This window comes from Podarcis muralis, chromosome Z (assembly GCF_964188315.1).
Source record: "Podarcis muralis chromosome Z, rPodMur119.hap1.1, whole genome shotgun sequence".
Taxonomy (NCBI): domain Eukaryota; kingdom Metazoa; phylum Chordata; class Lepidosauria; order Squamata; family Lacertidae; genus Podarcis; species Podarcis muralis.
The window spans coordinates 31,132,997-31,154,646 of NC_135673.1; the positions used below are offsets into that span (position 1 = coordinate 31,132,997).

The 21,650-nt window shown below is 46.8% G+C and overlaps 1 protein-coding gene across 1 annotated transcript; it reads right to left on the reverse strand.

The window, feature by feature from the left end:
- Positions 1–8,013: 8,013 nt before the first annotated feature.
- Positions 8,014–9,816, reverse strand: LOC114589125 (brain-specific homeobox/POU domain protein 3-like). Its single transcript, XM_028715219.2, has 2 exons — positions 9,622–9,816; positions 8,014–9,038 (listed from the first exon to the last, which is right to left on the reverse strand). Exons 1-2 carry the CDS (start codon positions 9,739–9,741, stop codon positions 8,109–8,111), a joined length of 1,050 nt encoding a protein of 349 aa, XP_028571052.1. The 5' UTR covers positions 9,742–9,816; the 3' UTR covers positions 8,014–8,108.
- Positions 9,817–21,650: the final 11,834 nt, after the last annotated feature.

Here is a 21,650-nt window from a genome sequence, read left to right on the forward strand (position 1 = left end):
GTCTACTCTGAGTAGGATTTAGATACAATTCCATGCATTTCCCTCTCCCTAGTATAGTTCCCTCCCCTCTCGATTTGTGAGTTCCTCAGAGGGTAGGGGCTTGCCTATTTTTGTAAGCCTTTATTAACCCCCATGAGGCGTTAAATTAACCCATAGCGTTGTAATACCAAGATATAACAACAACAACAATACAGATAATAATAGCAACAATTTCAGGGAAAATAATTTAGCTCGCATTTTGGCCTAAATGGTTTAGACGTTCTCGTTAAGCGGCGGCCTGCCTGCTTGCCTCAGGCTCAAGAATTGGCAAACGGCGGGACAGACAAAAGTGCCGAGAGCATCATTAACTGAAGAAGACGAGGCAATGGTGGCCACAGGCTAGGCGATTTTAAAAAAGGGATTAGACAGAAACACATGGAGGATCTGACTGTCAAAGACATGGGGAAGGATCCTCTCTGATTAGAACACCTGCCTTCTATGCAGGTCTCAGGTTCAGTCCCCAGCATCTCCAGGTAAAATGGGGAAAGAACCTGTCTGAAATCAATGAAAGCCACGGCCAGTCAGAGTGGACAATACTGAGCTGGATGGACCAATGGTTGGAGGAGGGCTGTGACTCAGTGGTAGAGCATCTGCTTTGCACACAAAATGTCCCTAATATCGTCAGATAAGGCTGGGAGAATCCCACTGCCTGAAACCCTTGAAGAACCACTCCCTAGCACTGTAGATAATACTGAACTGGATGAGCCCAGTGGTCTGACTGGCTCGTTTATTCCATGTGTACTACCCTATATTCCATGTATATTTCCCTATATTCCATGTGTATTTCCCTATATTCCATGTGTATTTCCCTATATTCCATGCGTATTTCTCTATATTCCATGTCCAGAGTCACTATACCCTGTACCTCAAATTGGGTGTGGGGAAAGCACGCAGCAGGACACGCATGCCTTGTGTCAGGGCTACCCAAAGGCACCCATCTACGCGCTGTAAGAAACAGTATCATCCTGGAGAACACGGTATTTTGATTTGATCCAGCAGGTCTCTTCTGACGTGCCAAGGAGTTTGTGTGCATCGCTGTTTTTTCTGCGCAGTATGGGGGGGGGCACGTCCCCTTTCCCCCCAGGGGAATTAGCCAGAAACTTACCCATCGGTTTCCATAACCTTTCCACAAGCGTAGGATGCACACTTTCAGGACCCCCCGCGCTAAAAAGAATAAACTTTCCCTGATCTCAAGAGTTGGTATGTTGTTCTCATTGAAAATGTCTGGGGGCCTGGACTTTTGTATGCTTCCAGAACGATCCTGCTTCTGGACTCCAAAAATATTTATTTATTTATCCCCCCTTCTCAGTAGTGATACAATTCACTACTATTTAGACCCTGACAATAAGGGCCATGCGAGTTTGGGTGCTTGCCGACATGAGCGCGTGTGTACTGTCATTGCTTCATTTACTTCAAAACACAGTGAGCCAGTCCTGCTGCGCTCGGGAACTTCCTTGCCCGTTCTGTTGAATGGGGCCCTGGTCACCTCCCCAAAAGTAGTGACCTGGTGGCCTCACCGTAATTCCACACGGCATGTGAATGATGGTGCCAGATGGGCTGGGGGCAATGGCTTCGTTCCCCGCCCCCTTTTCGACCGAGAGAGTAGGGGAGTTGTGGCAAAACACCGGCTTAAGAATGACAGGAAATTCTCTGGTTGCCATATTCTCTACGCGGATTCTCTGTTGACGGATTTGTCGCAAGCGATGTAATTTCTTTTTAATGGCATTTCACTCAGCTGTATTTACCTTATAAATACTTGATGTTCCTAACGTATTATCTTCCGATTTGCCTCTACACACACACACACACACACACACACACACACACACACACACACTTTCCAAGGAATGAAGGAGGGTGGCGTGAAGTAAAGCGTGCGAGGTTTATTTCGAAAATCCACAGAATACACAAACACGAAAATGCCACTGGTCGTACTTACAAAATAAGCGTTAATTTTAATGAAGGGGAGTAAATTAATTACGGAAAGCAACAACCGCGATAACAACAACATAAGCTTATAATTAAATATGTGCAAAGTAATATGGAAACTACTAGCAACTTTTGCTAAAAAATAAACAAAATAAAAACAAGCCTTCTGTAATTTGCAAGTGTTATATTTTGATCCAGCCGCCCTCCAGCCTTACAGCATGTTTACTTAGAAGCCTCAGTGAGTTCAATGGGATTATTCTACTAGGTGTGCTTAGGATAGACTTTCTTTTGGGACAATGCACTCTGGAATCAAAAGGAGAGAAACAAATCAAACAGGGAAAGGAAAGCTAACTGAAGTAAAGAGTCTATGTATTACCTCCCATTTACTTTATAACTGATTCCACGGAGTAAAAATAAGACGCAATTGTGATATATTTAAGGATTTGATTGTCAAAGCGTATTGTTTTGCACTTAAATTGTACAGGCCTCAAGTATTTCACTTCGACTGTATGCAAAATAAAATCTTAACTCGATGTCCTCCATTTGGCTCCACTTCTTGAACGTATTTTCCCCAAGATAAACAATCTAGTTCATCTTTTATTTATTTGGGAGCTGCAGGCAGTTTGATCCCCCTCCCCAAGGCACGTTTACTTGGAAGTAACTTGATTCCCTCCGTTTTCATTGGGTCTTACTTCTAAATAGACGCTATAGGATTGCTCTGTTATCCCCAAATTTCAGTGCTTCAATGAGGCTTGCACCCAGGAAAGCTGGTCTAGAGGACTGCAGCCTTGCAGCATGGTTTTACACATGTCTACTCAAAAGTAAATCTCATTAAGGCCAATAAGGCTTACTCCCAAGTAAATGACTGGAGGACTGCCCCCTTCCTTCCTTAGCCAATGAATAGGAAGAGAATACCCCAGGCTTTTGCCTGCAGAGGAGGCACAGAAGAAGCCAAACCAAGTCAGAAATCGCTGGTGGTGATGGTGTCGGGAAGACCCTCGGAGGAACAAGCCATCAGCTTGTCTGAAGCGGGGAGGGTTTTGCCAGTTAACTTTACTTGCTTTCCTCTGCGCACGCGCACTAACTTTTTACACACGTTTTCTTGACAACAGGAGTCCGAAAAGCACAATAAACAATAAAGAGTCCACAACAACCATTTTATTGTGGTATAAGCTTTTGTAGGCTGCATTCCACAATGTCAGATGCATACGTACAAATCCACGAATATCTGGACAGCATTTCATACATCTGAAGAAATGGACGGCAGTCCTTGCAAGCTTGCTTCACAATAAATTGGTTAGGTGTCCCGGGACTCTCTTTCTCTCTCTGCGGCAGACGGCCCCTCTGGAAACATCTACCTGGGAGTGAACCCCGTCTAATTCCGTGGAACTTAACTTCAAAGTAAGGACGCACAGGACAGAGCTGCAAAGACACTGAAGAATTGACTAAGCCACACTAACAAATCTTACTAGCATTCTTCAGCTGATCTGAAGGCTCCAAAATTCGAGGCAACTCCCGCTTTCACGTCTTCGCTTCTCTCTCTCCCCACCCCCCCCAGGCAACTACCCTGTTGTGAAGGGGATTTGCTGTGCTGGCTCAGACCACGGGGGACTTGTCTGTGAGAGTGGGCAACTGCCAGACTCCGTGGGAAGTCGATAGGCAAGGCACAGTTTTTGTTTGAGGAAGGGCCTTGTCTCAGTGTTATGCTCTGCATGCAGAAGGTCTCAGGTTCGATCCCCAGAAAGACCCCTGCGTGGAACGCCAGACAACCCTTTTAGTCAGTGTGGACGCTACTGCACTAGATAGACCAGTGGTCTGACTCTGTTTCCTGTGTTCACCTGCCCACCTCCTAGGCATCAGGCAGCCAGGAAGATACACTGCCTCTAATCGTGGAGGTTGGATTTGGCTAGTTATGGCTAGTATCAGGCGGGAAATGCCGTTTTAATGGGTTGGGAAGGCGGATGAAGAGACACTGCTGTGTCAGAGAGCTGGAAATGGGATTTCCACTGAACGGTAGAGAACTGCACCAGTTTGTTCTCTTCCGGAAATAATGGATTATTCTTCCTCAGAGTTTGTTTAAAAAAAAAAGCGGTGGCTAGAAATAGTCACTTTTTAGGGATGCTGTTTCAGCGGGTTTGAGATTTCTTCCAAGTTTATGGTCCTATGAGCAAGATGCTTGTCTGAATGTTGCCCCAGACTCCGGGATATTTGCGCAGTCTCAGTTCTTGTTGCCTTCATCCTGGGGGAAAGTCAAATGCAGGGGGCACCATTTAGGGAGGGAGCAAGTCCCGTTCTTCAGGTACCCCTGCCTCCCAGGAATATAATAGTGGCAAATGGGAGAGCAGGCTGGCCCTTCCATGCGCCAGAGGAGCAGCAGATGCTCCAAAACTCGCTTTCTATTCTCCCATCAAGCCTTTTTTTCTTTTATATCGTGTCTGTTAGCTTGTGTGCCCTTAGCCAGGGACTGTTTCCTCACATTCATTTGGTATTGTGTGTGTGTGTGTGTGTGTATATATATATATATAAATAACGTCAGGTGCTTTGCAAGTGTTAATTCAAAAAATAATAGATTAATTGGCATATGTTTTCAAAGTACCACAGCAAATGGTTCTTTACTCTCCCCCCACCCCGCACGCCAAAGCCAGAGTCTCCCAAATTTATCCCCTCCCCCCAAAAATCCCCTGAAACCTGAAAAGTCACGCACCATTCAGAATCACTGGAGATGATTCTCATACCAGAATTTCTCCACATTAGGCAGTGGGTTAAACAAGGCAACTGATGTAGTGTAGTCCTCAGAGTGCAGGACTAAAGCCAGAGAGAGTCCAAGTTGAAATCTTTGATCGTATTGGACCAGTGACCCTATCTTGACCTAATCTGACCGTCCACGCAGGGCTGTTGTTATAAGGGTTAAAAGAAGGATGTGCTGGTCTGAGGCAGTGAAGTGGGATTTTTAAAAAAGTAGCCAATACTATTTCAATATTGAGACTGGCCCTCGTGACCAGGGTGGAACTCAAACTCTCAAATAAGCACCCCCGCAGATAATAAGACACACCAAGTAGGTTGCTTCACAGCACATCGTTAAGCGCCCAGATCACAGGAAGCCACAGTTGTCTACACTGACTGGCAGTGGCTCCGTAGGATTTCAGACCTGGAATATCTCTCAGCCCTACATGGAGATGCTGGGGGTTGATCCCAGGGCCTTGTCCGTGCAGAAGAGATGCCCAGCCAGGTAGTTACGGCTCTTTCCTAACCAGTCCAAGCTTACTGACACTGTCTTCCCGGGTTTCAAACCTAGAGTCTCTTGCAACCCAGTTTGAGGTACCTAAGAGCTTTTGCATGCAAAGCAGATGCCCTATCTCTAAAACAAACTTACATCAGAAATCTGAGGCATTCTGGAGCCTGCTGTGTGTGTGTATGAGTGTGTGTGCATCTTTTGCTAAATATACAATAATTTTCTAAGTATTCCTGTTTTTTTCTGTTATTTCAAGTAAAACCCTAATTAAAAAGACCCCTTAACCAGATAGGCTGGGCCCATCCTTTGAAATAACTAGGCAGGCCAGACCAAAATTGCTCCCACCCTTTCTATCCCTGTTGAAACCGAATTAAGTTCTCAACAAAACCGGAATCGATCCATAATATTTTCTCAGATAAATAGCCTGCAAGCTTATCTACTCAAAACATCTACAGGAGCTCAGGCACGACCTGAACCGCTAACCAACCACCCACCCGCCTCCACAAGAACTCTTATAGAGATCGGTGACTGCTTTCCGTTGACTGCTTCTCATTAGGAGAGTCTTAATGGAAAGCATTTCAGCTTCAGAAGAGTTTATTGACAACTCAATGTGTAGACTGTAATGAAATATTTCGTTGATTTTTCTGGGTCTCCCAGCTACTCCTTCCCTGCCGCGCAGTAATCGTGAGAAGTCCCAAGCCACCGCTTCAGGAGAAAATAGAAGGTAATAACTGCATGCACTCTTTGCCCCCTAAAGAAGGAGCCCCCCAGACTTTAGGGGAAGCAGCCAGAAAGACTAAAAATCAGCTGCAACTCCCCTGCTCCCTCCCGCTATTTAGACTATTTATTTATCCAATCGGAGTTGGACATCCATAGTACTTCTAGTAAAATCAAAAACTAAAGCATTCTACACTACAAAGAGGAAGGGGAGGGGAAGAGCAACGCCAGAGGTTTGTAAGCTACGAAGGTTCCAAAGCAGTGTTTGCAAAAGGAAGTAGTTACTGCGCAGCAACAAGGAAGACAAGTTGATTGTAGAGGGAAACTACCTCTTGGTTCCACTGGATATAGTTCTTTCCTTTCAACAGCATTTTGCGCTATGCGTTCTACTTTGTAACATTTTTAAAAATCGAGGCGAATAGTTCCCCGACCCAAGTCATATAGAATAAAGAACCTTTGCTTGTAAACAGGGGACGGGGGGGGGGGGGGGGGGCGGTGACCTGAGTTGTGCTTAGATCCCGGGTCTCACATTCCTTTCCTGCCCAGATCATCCAAAGCCGTGGAGCGGGGTGAGGTAAAACGTGCGTGTTTTATTTGAACTTGTGTAGCATACACGGACACATAATTTCATTCGTCACGCACTCACACAAACGAATAATACAATCTTTCTATTTTCTTTCCTTAAAAAACAGTGACATGGAGACCATTTTGCTATTACATAGGCAAAGCGAAACGAAATAAAAATAATTTTTTTGTTTTTCTTTTAGAAAGTGCCAAGTTAAATCTTTGCAGAGGAAGAAGTTGTTTGCTAATAATTAATTTTGTTAACCACCGTGTTTGGTTTTTAAAAGAAGAAGACATATACGTAAATCAGAATATTTTACCTTCCTCACACCCCGCAGAAAACAAAACAATCTTTTGGATAGTTGCATTCTAGAAACAAAAATGAGAGGGGGGGGTCCAGGTGGGGGCGACAAAAAGCGTGACTTGTTGTATAATAACAAACTCAAAACATCGAAGCAAAGGGGAAGCCTGGAGTCACAATATCTGCACACTTCCCTGGGAGTAAGTCCCATTGAACTCAAAACGATTTACTTCTAAGTAGAGATGCGTAGGATTGCGCTGTGCGTTAGAAACCCAGGAGTTCCTTTTGCCCCTGCGACATTCATATCCACCCCCCAGCGCAATTCCACAGGTTTGAAGAGTAATAAAGGCGATATTTAATGATTTGATTGTCAAAGCGCTGTTGTTGTTGTCGGTTGTACAGTGAAATTATACAGGATTAAATAGTTCAAGTGAAGTCAAATCAAAATTTTAAATCAAGCTCTCTCCACCATCACCCGGTTTTCCAAATCAGCCAGACAGGTTCCTTTGATATTTGCTCTTCTTTTCTCTCCCTCCCCCCTTTTAATTATTTTTTTTAAAGGATGAGGTAGGAACAGAAGATTTATTGCAAAAAATGCGGTTGGATTTTGCTGTGGGGCAAGGAGAGGATCGGAAGGCTGAAGCATGCGAGGCGAAGCCGGGTCTGGGATGGGGTGAAGAGTGCCGGAGAGGTAAGCCAATGGGAGCAAGGGTAGTAGCAATAATAATTTAAAAATCTCATCGAACAGAAGCCAGCAAAAAGTGTTAAAAAACAAACAAACTTTTGGAACTCGGGAGGAAATAGGGAGTGTTTGTTTGCTTTCGGTTTCAAGCTTCCTTCCTCCCCCCCCCCCCCCCCCATATCTCGTTTGCTTGAAAATACAGGGATGGAAATGGGATGGAAATATGAAGTCCCTTTTTTCATTTAAAAAAAGAAAAGAAAAAGTAAACCCACGAAAAAGACTCAACTTTTTCACTCACCAGGAATATGGTACAGTAGCATAGGGGTTTCCCCCCTCACTCCTGTATATATCTATTGAAGTATTTGCATTGTTCTTTTACTTAGTAAACAAAGAGTCTTTATTCTCTCTTTCTTTCTCCCTCTCTCTCTCGGATGGGGCTGGTTGAGTTGTGTCTGCCTTTCGTTACCCCTCGGCCAGGGGAGTTCCAGTAAGTCCAACACAGGGTGCGCTATAGAGCTCCCCATGCTCGTGGGAGATGTTTTCACCCCTTTTAATTTTAGATTCATTATTGCCCCTCCGTTTTAGGCGTCCTTTTTGCCTTCTATCCCCCTCCGCTCTTCCTTCCCTTTCCCCATCCTCTCTCCTCAATAAGCGGCGGAGAATTTCATGCGCTTCTGCTTCTGCCTTTGATTGCAAAACCAGACCCTCACCACGTTCTTCTTCAGGTCCAGCTTCTCGGCGATGGCGGCGATCTTCTCCGACGAAGGCCGTGGCTGGACGGCGAAGTAGGCCTCCAGCGAGCGCTTCTCCGGCGCTGCGATGGAGGTGCGTTTGCGCTTCTTGTCTCCCGTCGAGTACACCTCGGGCTTGGCCATCTTCTCGCGCTGGGCCCGCTCCGCCTCCTCCAGCCAGGCTTCCAGGATGGGCTTGAGGGCCACCATGTTGTTGTGCGAGAGGGTGAGCGACTCGAAGCGGCAGATGGTGCTCTGGCTGAGGCATCCGACGCCGGGGATCTTGAGGTTGGCCAACGCGGAGCCCACGTCGGCCTGCGTCACGCCCAGCTTGATGCGCCGCTGCTTGAAGCGCTCGGCGAAGGACTCCAGCTCCCGCGGGTCCGTCTCTGTCTCCGGGCCGGCCAAGACAGTGTGCGATGCCAGGCCGTGGGGCGGGTGGTGGCCCATGCCCATGGGCGGCTGGCCGTGCGCTGGGTGGCCCATGGCATTGAGGGCCGGCAGGTGGGCGTGCGGGTGGGGGTGCGCGGGCGCTGCCCCCACGTCCGGTAGCGGCAGGGCTGAGTTGAGGTGCTCCAGCAGCTCGCCATCCAGGCCCTGAGCAGGCTGGTGGTGATGGTGGTGATGGTGAGCGTGGTGCGAGTGGCCGCTCAGCACCGACGGGTGGTGCAGGTGCACCGACGACGAGGTGGGCGTGCAGGAGACAGAGACGCTGCTCATGGTGTGGTAAGTGGCGTCCGGCTTGAAGGGGTGGCTCTTCTGCGAGACAATGTCCACCGCCGCCAGGGCCTCGGCCCCGCGCAGCAAAGTCTCGTCCAGGCCGGCGAAGAAGTTACTTTGCAGCTGCGAGGGGGTGGGGAGAGAGATGGACAGAGCTCAGAGAGAGGCACGCAACCAGAGAAGGAAAGCAGGCACCTATCCACCACCTCCGACCCTAGCTGGGTCGCCTTGCTGCTGGGATATATCAAATGAACCTTTCCTGCCCCCCCCTTCTTTCCCGAAAGTATACCGTTTCCTACCTCCACGTGTCTCCCCTCCTCATTTGTGCCACGCAACTTTTGAGAGGAGGACTGGGCTTGGGTAAACAGGAAGGGCCGGGACAGTGCCGTCGGATCTCCGTAGAGCCGTCTTCTTCCTCTTTCCAGACTTTGCCCGAGTTATCTTTCGGGCTCAGCCATCACCCCAAATGTCCCGCGCCCCTCTCCTCCCTCTTCCTGCACCCCCCGGCTTGGAAATTTGATCTGCACCTTCGCAGAGGCTCCCGTCTAGGGGATCGGAGAGAACCAGTCCAACTGAGCGGGTCACAGGGGTGGAGAAAGGAAGCAAGGAATCCAGGTACCGACATCCTTTCACAGAAATACTAGCTCCCACCATCACTTTCCTCTCTCCCCGCCTCCATCCCCTTTCCGTAGAACCCGTTCCTTACCTGCGGGGCAGGCAAACAAGCCCTCCGGATGGCCTCGGAGCTGGAGTGGAGGTGGGTGTACTTGGGCTCGTGCAGGATGGGGTGCATGCTGAACGCCTGTTTGCTGTTCATGGACATCATGGTGGTGATTATGGTGTTGGCGGCGTTGGCGAGGAGCAGGAGGAGACCAGCAGGTGACCGCGCCAGCCCGGCTCCCCTTATTGTCTCTGCCGGCGCTCTTGCACTATCAATGACATTATAGAGCCGCCCAGACCACACCCTTCCAGCGGGCCGCCCTCCCATTGGCTGCGGCGGCAGGACTCCGCCCCGCCCACTTCCGAGATCTCCGAGCCTGAAAGGGATTTTATTTGGTTTAGCAGGAGAAGCGCTCACGCTCCTTGCTCGCCCTTTTGCCGCCAGAGCTCCCGGAGGCGGCTCGTCAAAGAAGAAAGAGGGCCAGGGTGCTTCTCTATTATTATTATTATTGTTATTATTGTTATTATTATTATTATTATTATTATTATTATTATTATTATTATTCTCATTCTCATTGTTATTCTCATTGTTATTATTGTTATCTTTATTTATTTTCCACCACCACCACCATCATTATTAGTATTACATTAAAAACCTTTTTTTTTAACTGTCACCTGTCCTGGAAATGAGTTATTTCCTTTGGCTGTGGCTGCCTGCCTTTGGGGAGTGACCTCCTGCTCATTCTGTTAAACGGGGGGGGGGGGAGTCTTGCACTGACTACCACTGTTCTAGCCCCATCTGAATTAAACCTCACGTGCGACAAGCAGCAGAGTTAAGGGAGCAGGAAAAAATATCAGCGTCAGGACATATGGGGAGAGAAATACAGAATAAGCAGTTCCGACGGGGGGGGGGGAGGGGAAGTCGTAGAAGCCCCCTCCAAAACAATGTATCTGAAAGTTGTGCTTTTGAATTGCCTCTGCCAGTGAAAATGAGGTCTTGGTTTCTGTCCTTGATCTCCTTGCTTCTTTACCTTATTATAGATAAGCACCTGCGTTAAGGTAAAGGTAAAGGTACCCCTGCCCGTACGAGCCAGTCTTGACAGACTCTAGGGTTGTGCGCCCATCTCACTCAAGAGGCCGGGGGCCAGCACTGTCCGGAGACACTTCCGGGTCATGTGGCCAGCGTGACACCGCTGCTCTGGCGAACCAGAGCCGCACACGGAAACGCCGTTTACCTTCCCGCTAGTAAGCGATCCCTATTTACTACTTGCACCCGGGGGTGCTTTCGAACTGCTAGGTTGGCAGGCGCTGGGACTGAACAACGGGAGCGCACCCCGCCGCGGGGATTCGAACCGCCGACCTTTCGATCGGCAAGCCCTAGGCGCTGAGGCTTTTACCCACAGCGCCACCCGTGTCCCTAAGCACCTGCGTTAGGACCAACCAAAATGTCTCAAGAATGTATTTCCCCTGTTGTGGCTTTTGGATTTCCACTCCTGACATAGACTAACATGGGAGTCTTCAATTTTAATGTGCTTGCTGCTAGCCTGCTTCTCCTTACTCTCTGTTTCAGTGTCTCTCCACTGATGGAGAAAAATGGAGTGACGGCGTGCTGCCAAAGAGCAGATGATAAACTTTGGCTGTCTTCACATTACCATTTACTCTGGCTCCAGTGCACTCCCCCCCCCCCCTGGTTTTTGAATCTGTGTACACACGTCACACACAACTATCCTGTAGTTTCTTGAGCAATGCTGCTCTTCAATGTGCTTTCCCCCGAACCACCTTTTCAGTCCAAAAGGAAAACCACCACATTTCACCACATTTACTTCTCAGTGAAGCTAGGGCACGTGCGTTTGAGACAGCAATTGCGTATATGCAGCTGACAGTATATGCACTGATGACAGCTTTATGAATACAAGTTGGGAGGGGTTGTAGAGGTGCCGAGACCAAACAGGTAGTGCACACTGGGATAATATCACACACACACCCCCGGCGTGTACCACAGTGTGCAAATGTGACTTGAGACACAGTGGCCTTAGAATCTATTCCATGGGTAGGCAAACTAAGGCCTGGGGACCAGATCTGGCCCAATCACCTTCTAAATCCGGCCTGCGGACAGTCCAGGAATCAGCGTGTTTTTACATGAGTAGAATGTGTCCTTTTATTTAAAATGCATCTCTGGGTTATTTGTGGGGCATAGGAATTTGTTCATTTCCCCCCTCCAAAATATAGTCCAGCCCCCCACAAGGTCTGAGGGACAGTGGACCGGCCCCCTGCTGAAAAACGTTTGCTGAGCCCTGATCTATTCTGACTCTCTTCACAATGGCTCATCAGAGTATCAGTAGTCAGAGCATTGGTAAGAGGTTTTTCACATCACCTGCTAATTTCTATCTACAGGTATCAGGAACTGAACCAGAGACCTTAAGCATGCACAACATGGGCTTAACTACTGAGCTTAAGTCTAAAGGTAAAGGTACCCCTGCCCGTACGGGCCAGTCTTGCCAGACTCTAGGGTTGTGCGCCCATCTCACTCTAGAGGCCAGGAGCCAGCGCTGTCCGCAGACACTTCCGGGTCACATGGCCAGCGTGACAAGCTGCATCTGGCGAGCCAGCGCAGCACACGGAACGCCGTTTACCTTCCCACTGGTAAGCAGTCCCTATTTATCTACTTGCACCCGGAGGTGCTTTCGAACTGCTAGGTTGGCAGGCGCTGGGACCGAGTGACGGGAGCGCACCCCGGCGCAGGGATTCGAACCGCCGACCATGCGATCGGCAAGTCCTAGGTGCTGAGGTTTTACCCACAGCGCCACCCGCATCCCATGAGCTTAAGTCTATCTCCTGGTAAATAGGAGACATTTTGTAATCGCATAGAATCCTAGAATTGTACAGTTGGAAGGGATCCTGAGGGTCATTTACTCCAACCACTTGCAATGCATGAATCTCAACTAAAGTATCAATGGCAAATGGCCATCCAACCTCTGCTTAAAAACTTCCAAGAAAGGAGAGTTCACCACCTTCCCAGGGACTTTATTCCACTGTTGAACAGCTCTTGCCATCAGAGAGTTGTTTCTGATGTTTAGACGGAATCTCCTTCCTAGTAATTTGAATCCATTAGTTTGAGTCCTACCCTCTCGAGCAGGAAAAAGCAAGCTTGTTCCACCTTCCATGTGACAGCCCTTTAGATATCTGAATATGGCTATCATATCTGTTCTCAGTCTCCTCTTTTCCAGGCTAAACACACCCAGCTCCCTCAAGCATTCCTCAAAAGGCTTGGTTTCCAGGTCCTTGATCATCTTGGTTGCCCTCCTCTGCACACATTCCAGCTTGTCAAAATCCTTCTTAAATTGTTGTACCCAGAACTGGACACAGTATTCCTGGTGTGGTCTGACCAGGGCAGAATAGAGTGGTACTATTACTTCCCTTGATCTGGACACTATACTTCTGTTGGTGCAGCCTAGAATAGCATTAGCTTCCCCCACCCCCTTTTTTTTTGCAGCTGCATCAGACAGTTGACTCATGTTAAGCTTGTGGTCTACTAAGACTCCTAGATCCTTTTCACATGTACTACTGGCAAGCCAGGTACCCCAATTTTATGTTTGTGCAGCTGATTCATCCTGTTTAAGTGCAGAACTTTACATTTATGCCTATTGAAATTCATTTTGTTAGCTTGGGCCCAGTTCTCTAATATATTAAGGTCATTTTGAATTCTGATTCTGTCTTCTGTAGCATTAGCTACCCCTCCCAGTTTAGTGTCACCTGAAAATTTGATGAATTTCCCCTTGATTCCTTCATCCAAGTCATTTATAAAGATGTTGAACAACAATGGGCCCAGGACAGAATCCTGATGAGCCCCACTGGTCACTTTTTCCCAGGATGTTTAGGAACCATTACTGAGCACTCTTTGGGTTTGGAAGTCAACCAGCTACAAATAAACCTAAGAGTAACCTCATCCAGTCTACATTTTACCAGCTTCCATACAAGAATATCATGGGGGACTTTGTCAAAGGCTTCACTGAAATCAAGATACACAATGTGCATATCATTCCCCTGATCCACCAAGCTTGTAACTGTATCAGAAAAGAAAAGAAAAGAGAAAAGAAAAGAAAAGAAAAGAAAAGAAAAGAAAAGAAAAGAAAAGAAAAGAAAAGAAAAGAAAAGAAAAGAAGGTGCCATCTAGGGGGATGGGGGGCTGAGGGTCCTCCCAGAAATCAAGGAGGGGGCTGAGCCCCATCAAAATTCCATGCTTCTGCCAATTAAATGTGTTGTCATGTCACTCCCATTCCAAGTATCCTGACTGAGGCATGTATGAGTCAGAAAGTTGGCTTTATTCAAGGCATGCAACAGTACAGGTCAGGCTTGACATAGGTACAGATTGCCATGGACAGGATTATGTGGGAATGTTCAGGGTGGCAGGAGAGGATATATTGTTTATTAATATCCTTCATAACTTGCGCTAGCAAGTTCCTTTACTTAGCTGAGTTTACATTCCCCTATACACAGCAGAAAACTAGTTGCAAACTTGTGTGAGTTTCTTAAGACAATACACAATTCAATCTGGTTTATCCAGACTGAAATGTGTTCTAATATTTTCCTGGTAGGACCCATTGAATCCCTCCTAAAAGAATAAAGATGCCAAGGTCTTATTCATAAGCAATAAAAATAAAGTTTACTCACAATCAGGCAAAGCACAGTGCGGTCCCTGAAGGCAGGTGTTAGGCTTAAAGTTACAAACTTATACTAACAGGTTTATCCCATAAGGGAGATGACCTGGGGCAGCCAGGAGTTCATTCTGGGAAGTTCGCAGGACAAAAGGAAGATGGAAAAGAGAGAGAGTGGCAGCATGCCTTGCCCTTTTACCAGGTCTGGAAAGGTCATGCCCACCCACTAGTCACATACAAGGAAGCAAGCTCCAGGCCAGGAGGAACAGGAAGTTTCGACTGGCTGGACCAAGCATTCCCTTGCATGTTCACTCTCGGAAAACAAGGAATGTTGTACAGTGGTACCTCAGGTTAAGTACTTAATTCGTTCCAGAGGTCCGTTCTTAACCTGAAGCACCACTTTAGCTAATGGGGCCTCCTGCTGCCGCTGTGCTGCCAGAGCACAATTTCTGTTCTCATCCTGAAGCAAAGTTCTTAACCTGAAGCACTATTTCTGGGTTAGCGGAGTCTGTAACCTGAAGCGCATGTAACCTGAAGCATATGTAACCCGAGGTACCACTGTACTTGATTGCTCTCAGTGGATTATATCCCACAGATTAGAGAATTCATGAGTGGCATCAGGAGTCCAAGATTTGATGCAAGTGACAAAGCTATCTCAACAGATGGATTTGCCCCTCCTACCATCATTTAAAGGCAAGACACGTCATGCTTGCACCTTCCAAGATTGGCTGCAGGCTTCCAAACCATGAATGATTGACGTTTTCATGGGGGGGGGGGTAATCTGATACTCCAAAGCATTACATCATGGTTCTCAGGAGTGGGACTTCCTGTGTTGTCATCTGTCATAGGGTGGGACACGCAACATCACCTGCCAAATCCTAAAAGGGAAGGAGCTTAAGAATTTGATGAGATGCATTCTACCTATGCTATTCATGTGACTTTCTCTCGCTAAGAGATTGCTGTACTTAAAGGTTTGCTGCACTTCAAGGTGCATGCTTCACTGGAGACATCGTCAACAGAAGAAGTGGTGCCTAGTCCTAGGTGACAGGACTGAGATCAGCCACCCCTGGCTCCTTCCTCTGCTGACCAGTCTCTCATCCTAGCAGGCTGGTGTCCTTTCTCATTGCTAAGGACCCCCTCAATTTTATGGATGGAGATTGACTGGGAGCCGGCAGGACTGCTTTCCCTCCCCGGTTCCTAAAGACAAACAAACAGGGCCCCCATCCTCTCTCTTGGGTCACTCCACACACATAGTATCATCTGCATCCTTCTTCACCTGAGAGCTACCCCAGTGCTGAGTCAACTATGGCTCACAACAGCTATGGTGCTTATCTTGAAAGCACTCAATGTCTTGGGACCCAAATACAATTAGAAGCTCCTCACCCTAGATCAGTCTTCCTATGTATTAAAATTAACAGAGGAGGATTTTAATCATGTTCTACCATTATGGGGGGTTCATTCAATTGTGATGAAGTTTGTGTAATGCCCTCCATCTACACAGGAGCAGTCCTACCATTAGGGAGAGTGAGGCAGCCACTTCAGGCATGAGATTTACCAATGAGATTTCGATGGTGTGGTGGGGTAGAATGTTGACCCCAGAGGAAATTTGTGACTGTAGCAATGTCTGAAGGACTATCCTGTAGGTCTACTTATGTGTGAAATGCACAATAAAAAGGATGCTGGGAGGAACGGTTTGTGCCTGACAGAATTTGATTAAGGCTAATTTCATGTGAGTGAGGAGAATCCAGAGGGAAAGGAGAAGAGGGGAGCCAAAACAGAAGCAGCCATGAATGGAGGATGGTGGTGGGGTGGAGGATCTTCTGCCTGTGATCAGGGCAGATGTGTGGCAAGGGTGCTCTCTTTCTTTTGCCTGCCAACCCACTGGGTAGGGATGAAGACAGCAAGATAATGGGGTGCCAGAGGGAGAAATAAGGTGGTTCCTGCCATTATTTGCTCTGGCCCTGCCCACTGTCAACATGTGACCCCTGATAAATTGCCATTGAGGGAATGGGCTCTTAGATAAGGGTGGAAAGTCTCCTTCCTTTGCTGTAACCACTAGACAACGGTGAGAAGGAGGCCCATGGTTGAGGTTGTGTATCATTACCATCATGGCTTGGGGTGGCAAGCGAAGTTTGTAACCTAGTTGATCTAGTTAACTTCGAAGAAGGGCTGAGGCCTAACAAGCATATCAGCTTAGCCCCAGGGACAATAAACCACAAGGCGCTGATTATGAGGATACCCATAGATGCTAGGGAGATTAATCAGGTCTGTAAAAACCTCTATAAAAAAAAAGCCTGACCCACTTTGTACTAAAGGAGAGCTCTTAATTTAAAAAGTGCAATTGCCCACTGAAGGTGCCAGGAGGGAATTCATCGAGGCCAGCTGCCTTTTCCCTCAGCGTGAATCCTGCTTAGGATTTTAAATGGACAACTTGGTGAGTTTCCGGAGCGAACGCGGCTTCTTCCATTAAGAAGCAGGAATCTTTTTAACGGGTCACCCAGGCAGCAAAATGCCCCTCTTGCCGCCTCCTACATTAGGAGGAGGGCTGGCATCCCTACCACTCCAACTCTCGGTAGAGAAGGGAGTGTGAGGGAAAAGAATAAAAGGAAAAGAAATTACAGATGGGGCAAAGTGTGTCTCTACTTTTTAATACTAAATTATTCACCATAAGTAAAATCATGTGTGTCAATTGTGAAAAGAGTCCAATTTGTTTGATTTACATGGCAGGGGGGGTGCCCTCGGGTAGGGGGTGTTTAACTACCTCCTTTAATGCAATTGCCTGTGGCAGCTCACTAAATATTTTATAGGCAGCCTCTGCAAAAAGTGAGGCTGCCTCATCTGATCTGCGCTTGCAGCCCATCCTGTGTATAAAATGGATCTGCTTGGGCAGTCAGAAGAAACCAAACTTATTTTAATTGAGTTAAGCAGCACAATAAAACCACCTAGGCAGTCCAAAATACAAAACAAAAAACCCTACCACTAACAAAGTCCTAACATGTCTGGAGAAAAGCAACAGTTCTCCCCTGGAAAATATATTGACTCCTTGATCCTAATGGTGAACCCAAAGTTTGGAGCTGCAGAGAAATAGAATTTCTATAAGAAGCCTAGAAAAGTTTCAGGGATTTGAATTAAAATATGTCCTGAAGTCTTGGCAATATACAAAATGTTAATACAGTAACATAAATCAATGGTTTAGGTATTAAAATACATATTAATAACTTGATGGATGTAATTATTTCCCTAAAGTATGGTGTCTGTCTGTGTGTGTGTGTGTGTGCTTGTCCAATCCTCCCTAATTCTGGGAAGCAAATAGCCTTAAACCTCAAATGCATTGCAGTCTGACTTCCAACTTGTTAGGCTATCAAAGAGCTTTCCTGTTCTTGACTTTCGTATCAGTCCCTTTTCAAGGGATGATAACCAAAAGCGAAATCAATAGATTTCATAGTAATGAGTAATGCTGCCTTTCCCTGGGACTTCCCCATATGCATGGGTGTTACACAGATTGTGGGGACACTCAAAATGGGTTTGGCAGGAAGTTCCAGACATGCTCAGATGTCCATATCCTCAGGTCAAGTTATTTATCACCATTTGCCCTGGCAGTGGTGGATGCTGGGAGGTGTCCTTCAGAACAAGCAATTTTTCACAGTGCTGTGCACCCACAGCTGGCAAGCATTTGCACTATTGATCTGGGGAGGACAAGCGCAAGCCACCAGTGTCAAAAGCTGTGTCAAAACACAGAGCTATTAATTGAGAGCCTCTGGTTGGCTTTGTAACATTTGGTAGTGCTAGAAAACAATTCGGAAGGGTCTCCTTTTAGTCAAGCATTGTACTGAAAAGGCCACTGAACAGGATGCTGAGAAGCCCACAGATCTTAAAGTGGCCACCCTTTAACAAAGGAATTTCAAAGGGGGCTTTAAAGTGGAATAGCTGACTTATATCAGTAAATTCAATTCTACTCATTTGAGTCTGAATAGAGAAAATGGTTTCCTGTCCCATTACATATGTTAATCAACAAAGCATTGCCAAGTTGGTTGTTTTATCACCTCTCACTGCTGTTTAAAGGGTCACTGAGGTGTTGTTGTTGTTTTTTGCATGCATGCATGCATGCATTCTAGTTCTAACGGGGTTGCCACAAGCTGTACTTTTTGCATTTCATTTTCCACACCACTTACAATTCCACTTCACCGCCACCGTGTGTCTGTGTTTGTGCATGCATTTGGTGCATTATGCATTTGGTGAAATAGACTCTTATATCAGGGGTGGGGAACCCCTTTCATCCCAAGGGCCAGATTCAAATACGACCAGCCTTCTGAGAGTTGCATGCCAAGGTGCAAGTGGGCAGGACAAAAGTGAGTGGCACAGAAAATACTCTGGCTGTGTACACACATTTAAAGCACATTCCTCCCTCAGTCCCACAGAATTATAGGAGCTCCAATTTGTTAAAGGTGCAGGGAATTGCCATTCTGTGAGGTGCAAATGCCACTTTTCAATATTTGGAACAGGACAGGGGGTTGCTTTCAATGCATGGTGTGCATGCAGCAAAAGCAAAAGAAAGAAGGAAAAGAAGGAATAAAATTTCCTCCAGTGGAATAAATTAAAAATAATTATAATTAGGAAAAACTGAGAAATAAAGAAACACAATCCCCTCCACTGAACACACACACACACACACACACACACACACACACACACACTATATATATATATATATATATATATATATATATATATATATATATATATATATATATATAAACTACAAATATATTCTTCTATCTCTAGTGGGCCTCCTTGCACACATAGGTTTGCCACAAACAATGTGCAGGGGATGGGGAGTGGGATAGGAAAACAGAGAGAGAGATAATTCTTGCACTTTTGAATTGATCCCCCCATACTCCTGCCTTTCTTCAGCACCTTTTGGATTTTGTTGGTGGAGAGAGCAGTGAATATGAGATTCAGGAACACTGAAAACAGGCTTCTCATTACTGGTAAAACTAAGCTGTTATAACCTTGATGACTCTTGAGGCATTTTTTACCCCCAGTTGAGGTTCCATTAGGATGACCCACCAACATCAGTCAATTCTCAGTAACCTCCCACTTGCCCACCTTCTTACTTACAACTAGTACAAGGGATGTCCCTGGCTGGCAGCCTCTTCCGCCTTAGTCTCCAGGTGTTGGCTCTTGTAGAACGCAGCAGGGAGGTGGATGGCGACAAAAACTAGAAGAAGCTGGTTCTCCCTGTTGTTGGCTCTGATTCCACCTCTAGTTGCCTTCCCTGTCTCACCAGCCCTCTTGGCCACCAGCCATCACTGACTACCCCTTTTTAAGAGAGGCTCCTTCCCTGCATTCCAGTGCAATTTCTCCACCCCAAGAGAAGTATCTCTCAGTCAACAAACTCTGCTAAAGAACAGTAGATAGCCAGGAGTTCATACAGGAGGAAGCAGAAGGTGACCACCTGACCCTCTGGTTAGAAATGTACAGCTTGCTATGACCTCATGAACATGCTGGCCCCCAGTGAAGAGCTCACCCTTTCTTTCCTCCCTGCTTTTTAACCTTAGGACAAAAACCAGGGCTACAGGTTGTGTCCAAGGGGGAGAACTTTTAACCATAATCTCAGGTTTCGATGATATGCTGAGGCAAACCTTGGCTTGGCTGCAGTCCTGAACTGGCCTAAAAAGCCAAGGGAGGAACAAAGTATTTGTAATCTCCTCCTTGGGAACCAGTGCATTCATTTTAAACTATGGCATGATGTTCAAAAGCAGCCATTGTCTGCCAGACTCCCTACCCACTTAAGGCTTCCTAATTTAATTTCTAGCTTGTTGATGTACATTTACCTGATGGGGGAAACAAGTAGCATCAGCTGGAAGGGCTGGTAATCATCAGAATGGAAGAAAGGGTGTAACTCTTTCCTCTTCTACTGCAAAAACCCAACATCTGAAGCTGATATTTGTTTAGGGCAGTAGTGGTCTCCAAGCAGCTCTGTCTGGCACCAGAGACTGTCCCTAGTGCATGCCTCCTCCCCAAGATACACCCCTCACCAGCTTTCTTTCTCAGTCTCTCCCAAAGCCTTTGACTGGCTGGAATGTATTCTTCAACTGAGATAATGCTTGCAGCTTGCTGGATGGGACATAGATGTGTGTGGATGCAGGTGTGTAGAAACCTCTGGCTTTGGCATGGGTGGAATGTACTCTACTGTACAAGAGTAAAAGTTTTATCTGTTGCTCTATCCACCTTTCCATCTGTGATCTCTGGAAGATTGCCCACAAAGAATGCAGCCCTTGAGCTGCAAAGGGTTGCAGAGACTTAGACAGGAGCACGTCTGTGGAGGCTGTCATGATGACCACCTGCACTTCAGAAGTGACCCTTACATCACTTGCTTTGGAGAAGGAATCCCCACTTGGAACCTGTCTCCACTGTGCCCTGCAGAGCTTTTGGACCACAGGAAGACCACATGGCTCCAGGAAACACAAGCCTCAGAATGACTCCCTTGTGTACTGGCAGGCGACTACACTGGGGAGATGGCTGTGTTCAAACCTGCACCTGGGAGCAAAGCCCAACTTGCAGTATCCATTGCACAGCCACTGGGGTCTTGCAGCCAAATGGAAGCCAAGGCTAGGCACTCTGGGATTCTTCTGCTGTGTCCCTGGAATCCCCCTTCAGCAATAATTTCAGACCTTCAGAATTCCTAGAAGACATGCAAAGGCTTGAGTGGTAAATATTTAATACAGAGAACACTCCCTTCTCCTCACCTCATGCATATTAATGTTATTAAACCATCTCTTTCAGCAAGCAGCAATTGGCTCCTCTACTTCTGACTCCTGCACTCCCTCCTGTGGGGCAGTAGAGAGGGAGAGCAGAGACCTCAGAGAAAAGACTGGACGAAGCTGCTGAGCACCCATGACGGATGTTGAGGGGCTTGGCAAAGCCAGGTTGGAGGAGTGAAGTGTGTATTGTAGGGGGGGGGGTGTGAATTGGAAAATGTTCCCTATGCAAATCACAGTGATTCAGATGGAGGTAATTTGCATCGGAAAATCTTCAGTTTGCATTGGATAATATGTCTGCCCAGGCAGTGATCTAATCTGGCATGGCATTATCTCACTTACATTTAGTAAGCAAAGCTACAATGAAACCCCATTGATCCCTGCCATTGATATAGTCAGCAGCCTACTCAGGGTTGCAAGCTACATCCCCCCCAGAGAGGCTTTCTATGTTTTAAAGGGTTGTGACCTGGTTTTACGACATTTATTCCAATGCTTCTGTTGCAGGGAGTCTTCAGAATCTGAGTCAGACGGTAGAGCAAAATTCCCCATCACCACCCTGCCCCCGACATGGCCTGGCTGCCTCCATGCCTTCCATTGTGCCTGAGCTCCTGCCAGCTCTGCCACTGCCATTGAATCCTTGCCCACAGCTTCACTGATGC

What these genes read in the sequence shown, in the direction of transcription:
- LOC114589125 (XM_028715219.2), bottom strand. Translation starts at nt 9,741, where the DNA reads ATGATGTCCATGAACAGCAAACAGGCGTTCAGCATGCACCCCATCCTG. An exon ending in CTTGTTTGCCTGCCCCGCAG is followed by an intron (nt 9,039 to 9,621) that starts GTAAGGAACGGG and finishes ACCCCCTCGCAG; the next exon opens with CTGCAAAGTAACTTCTTCGC.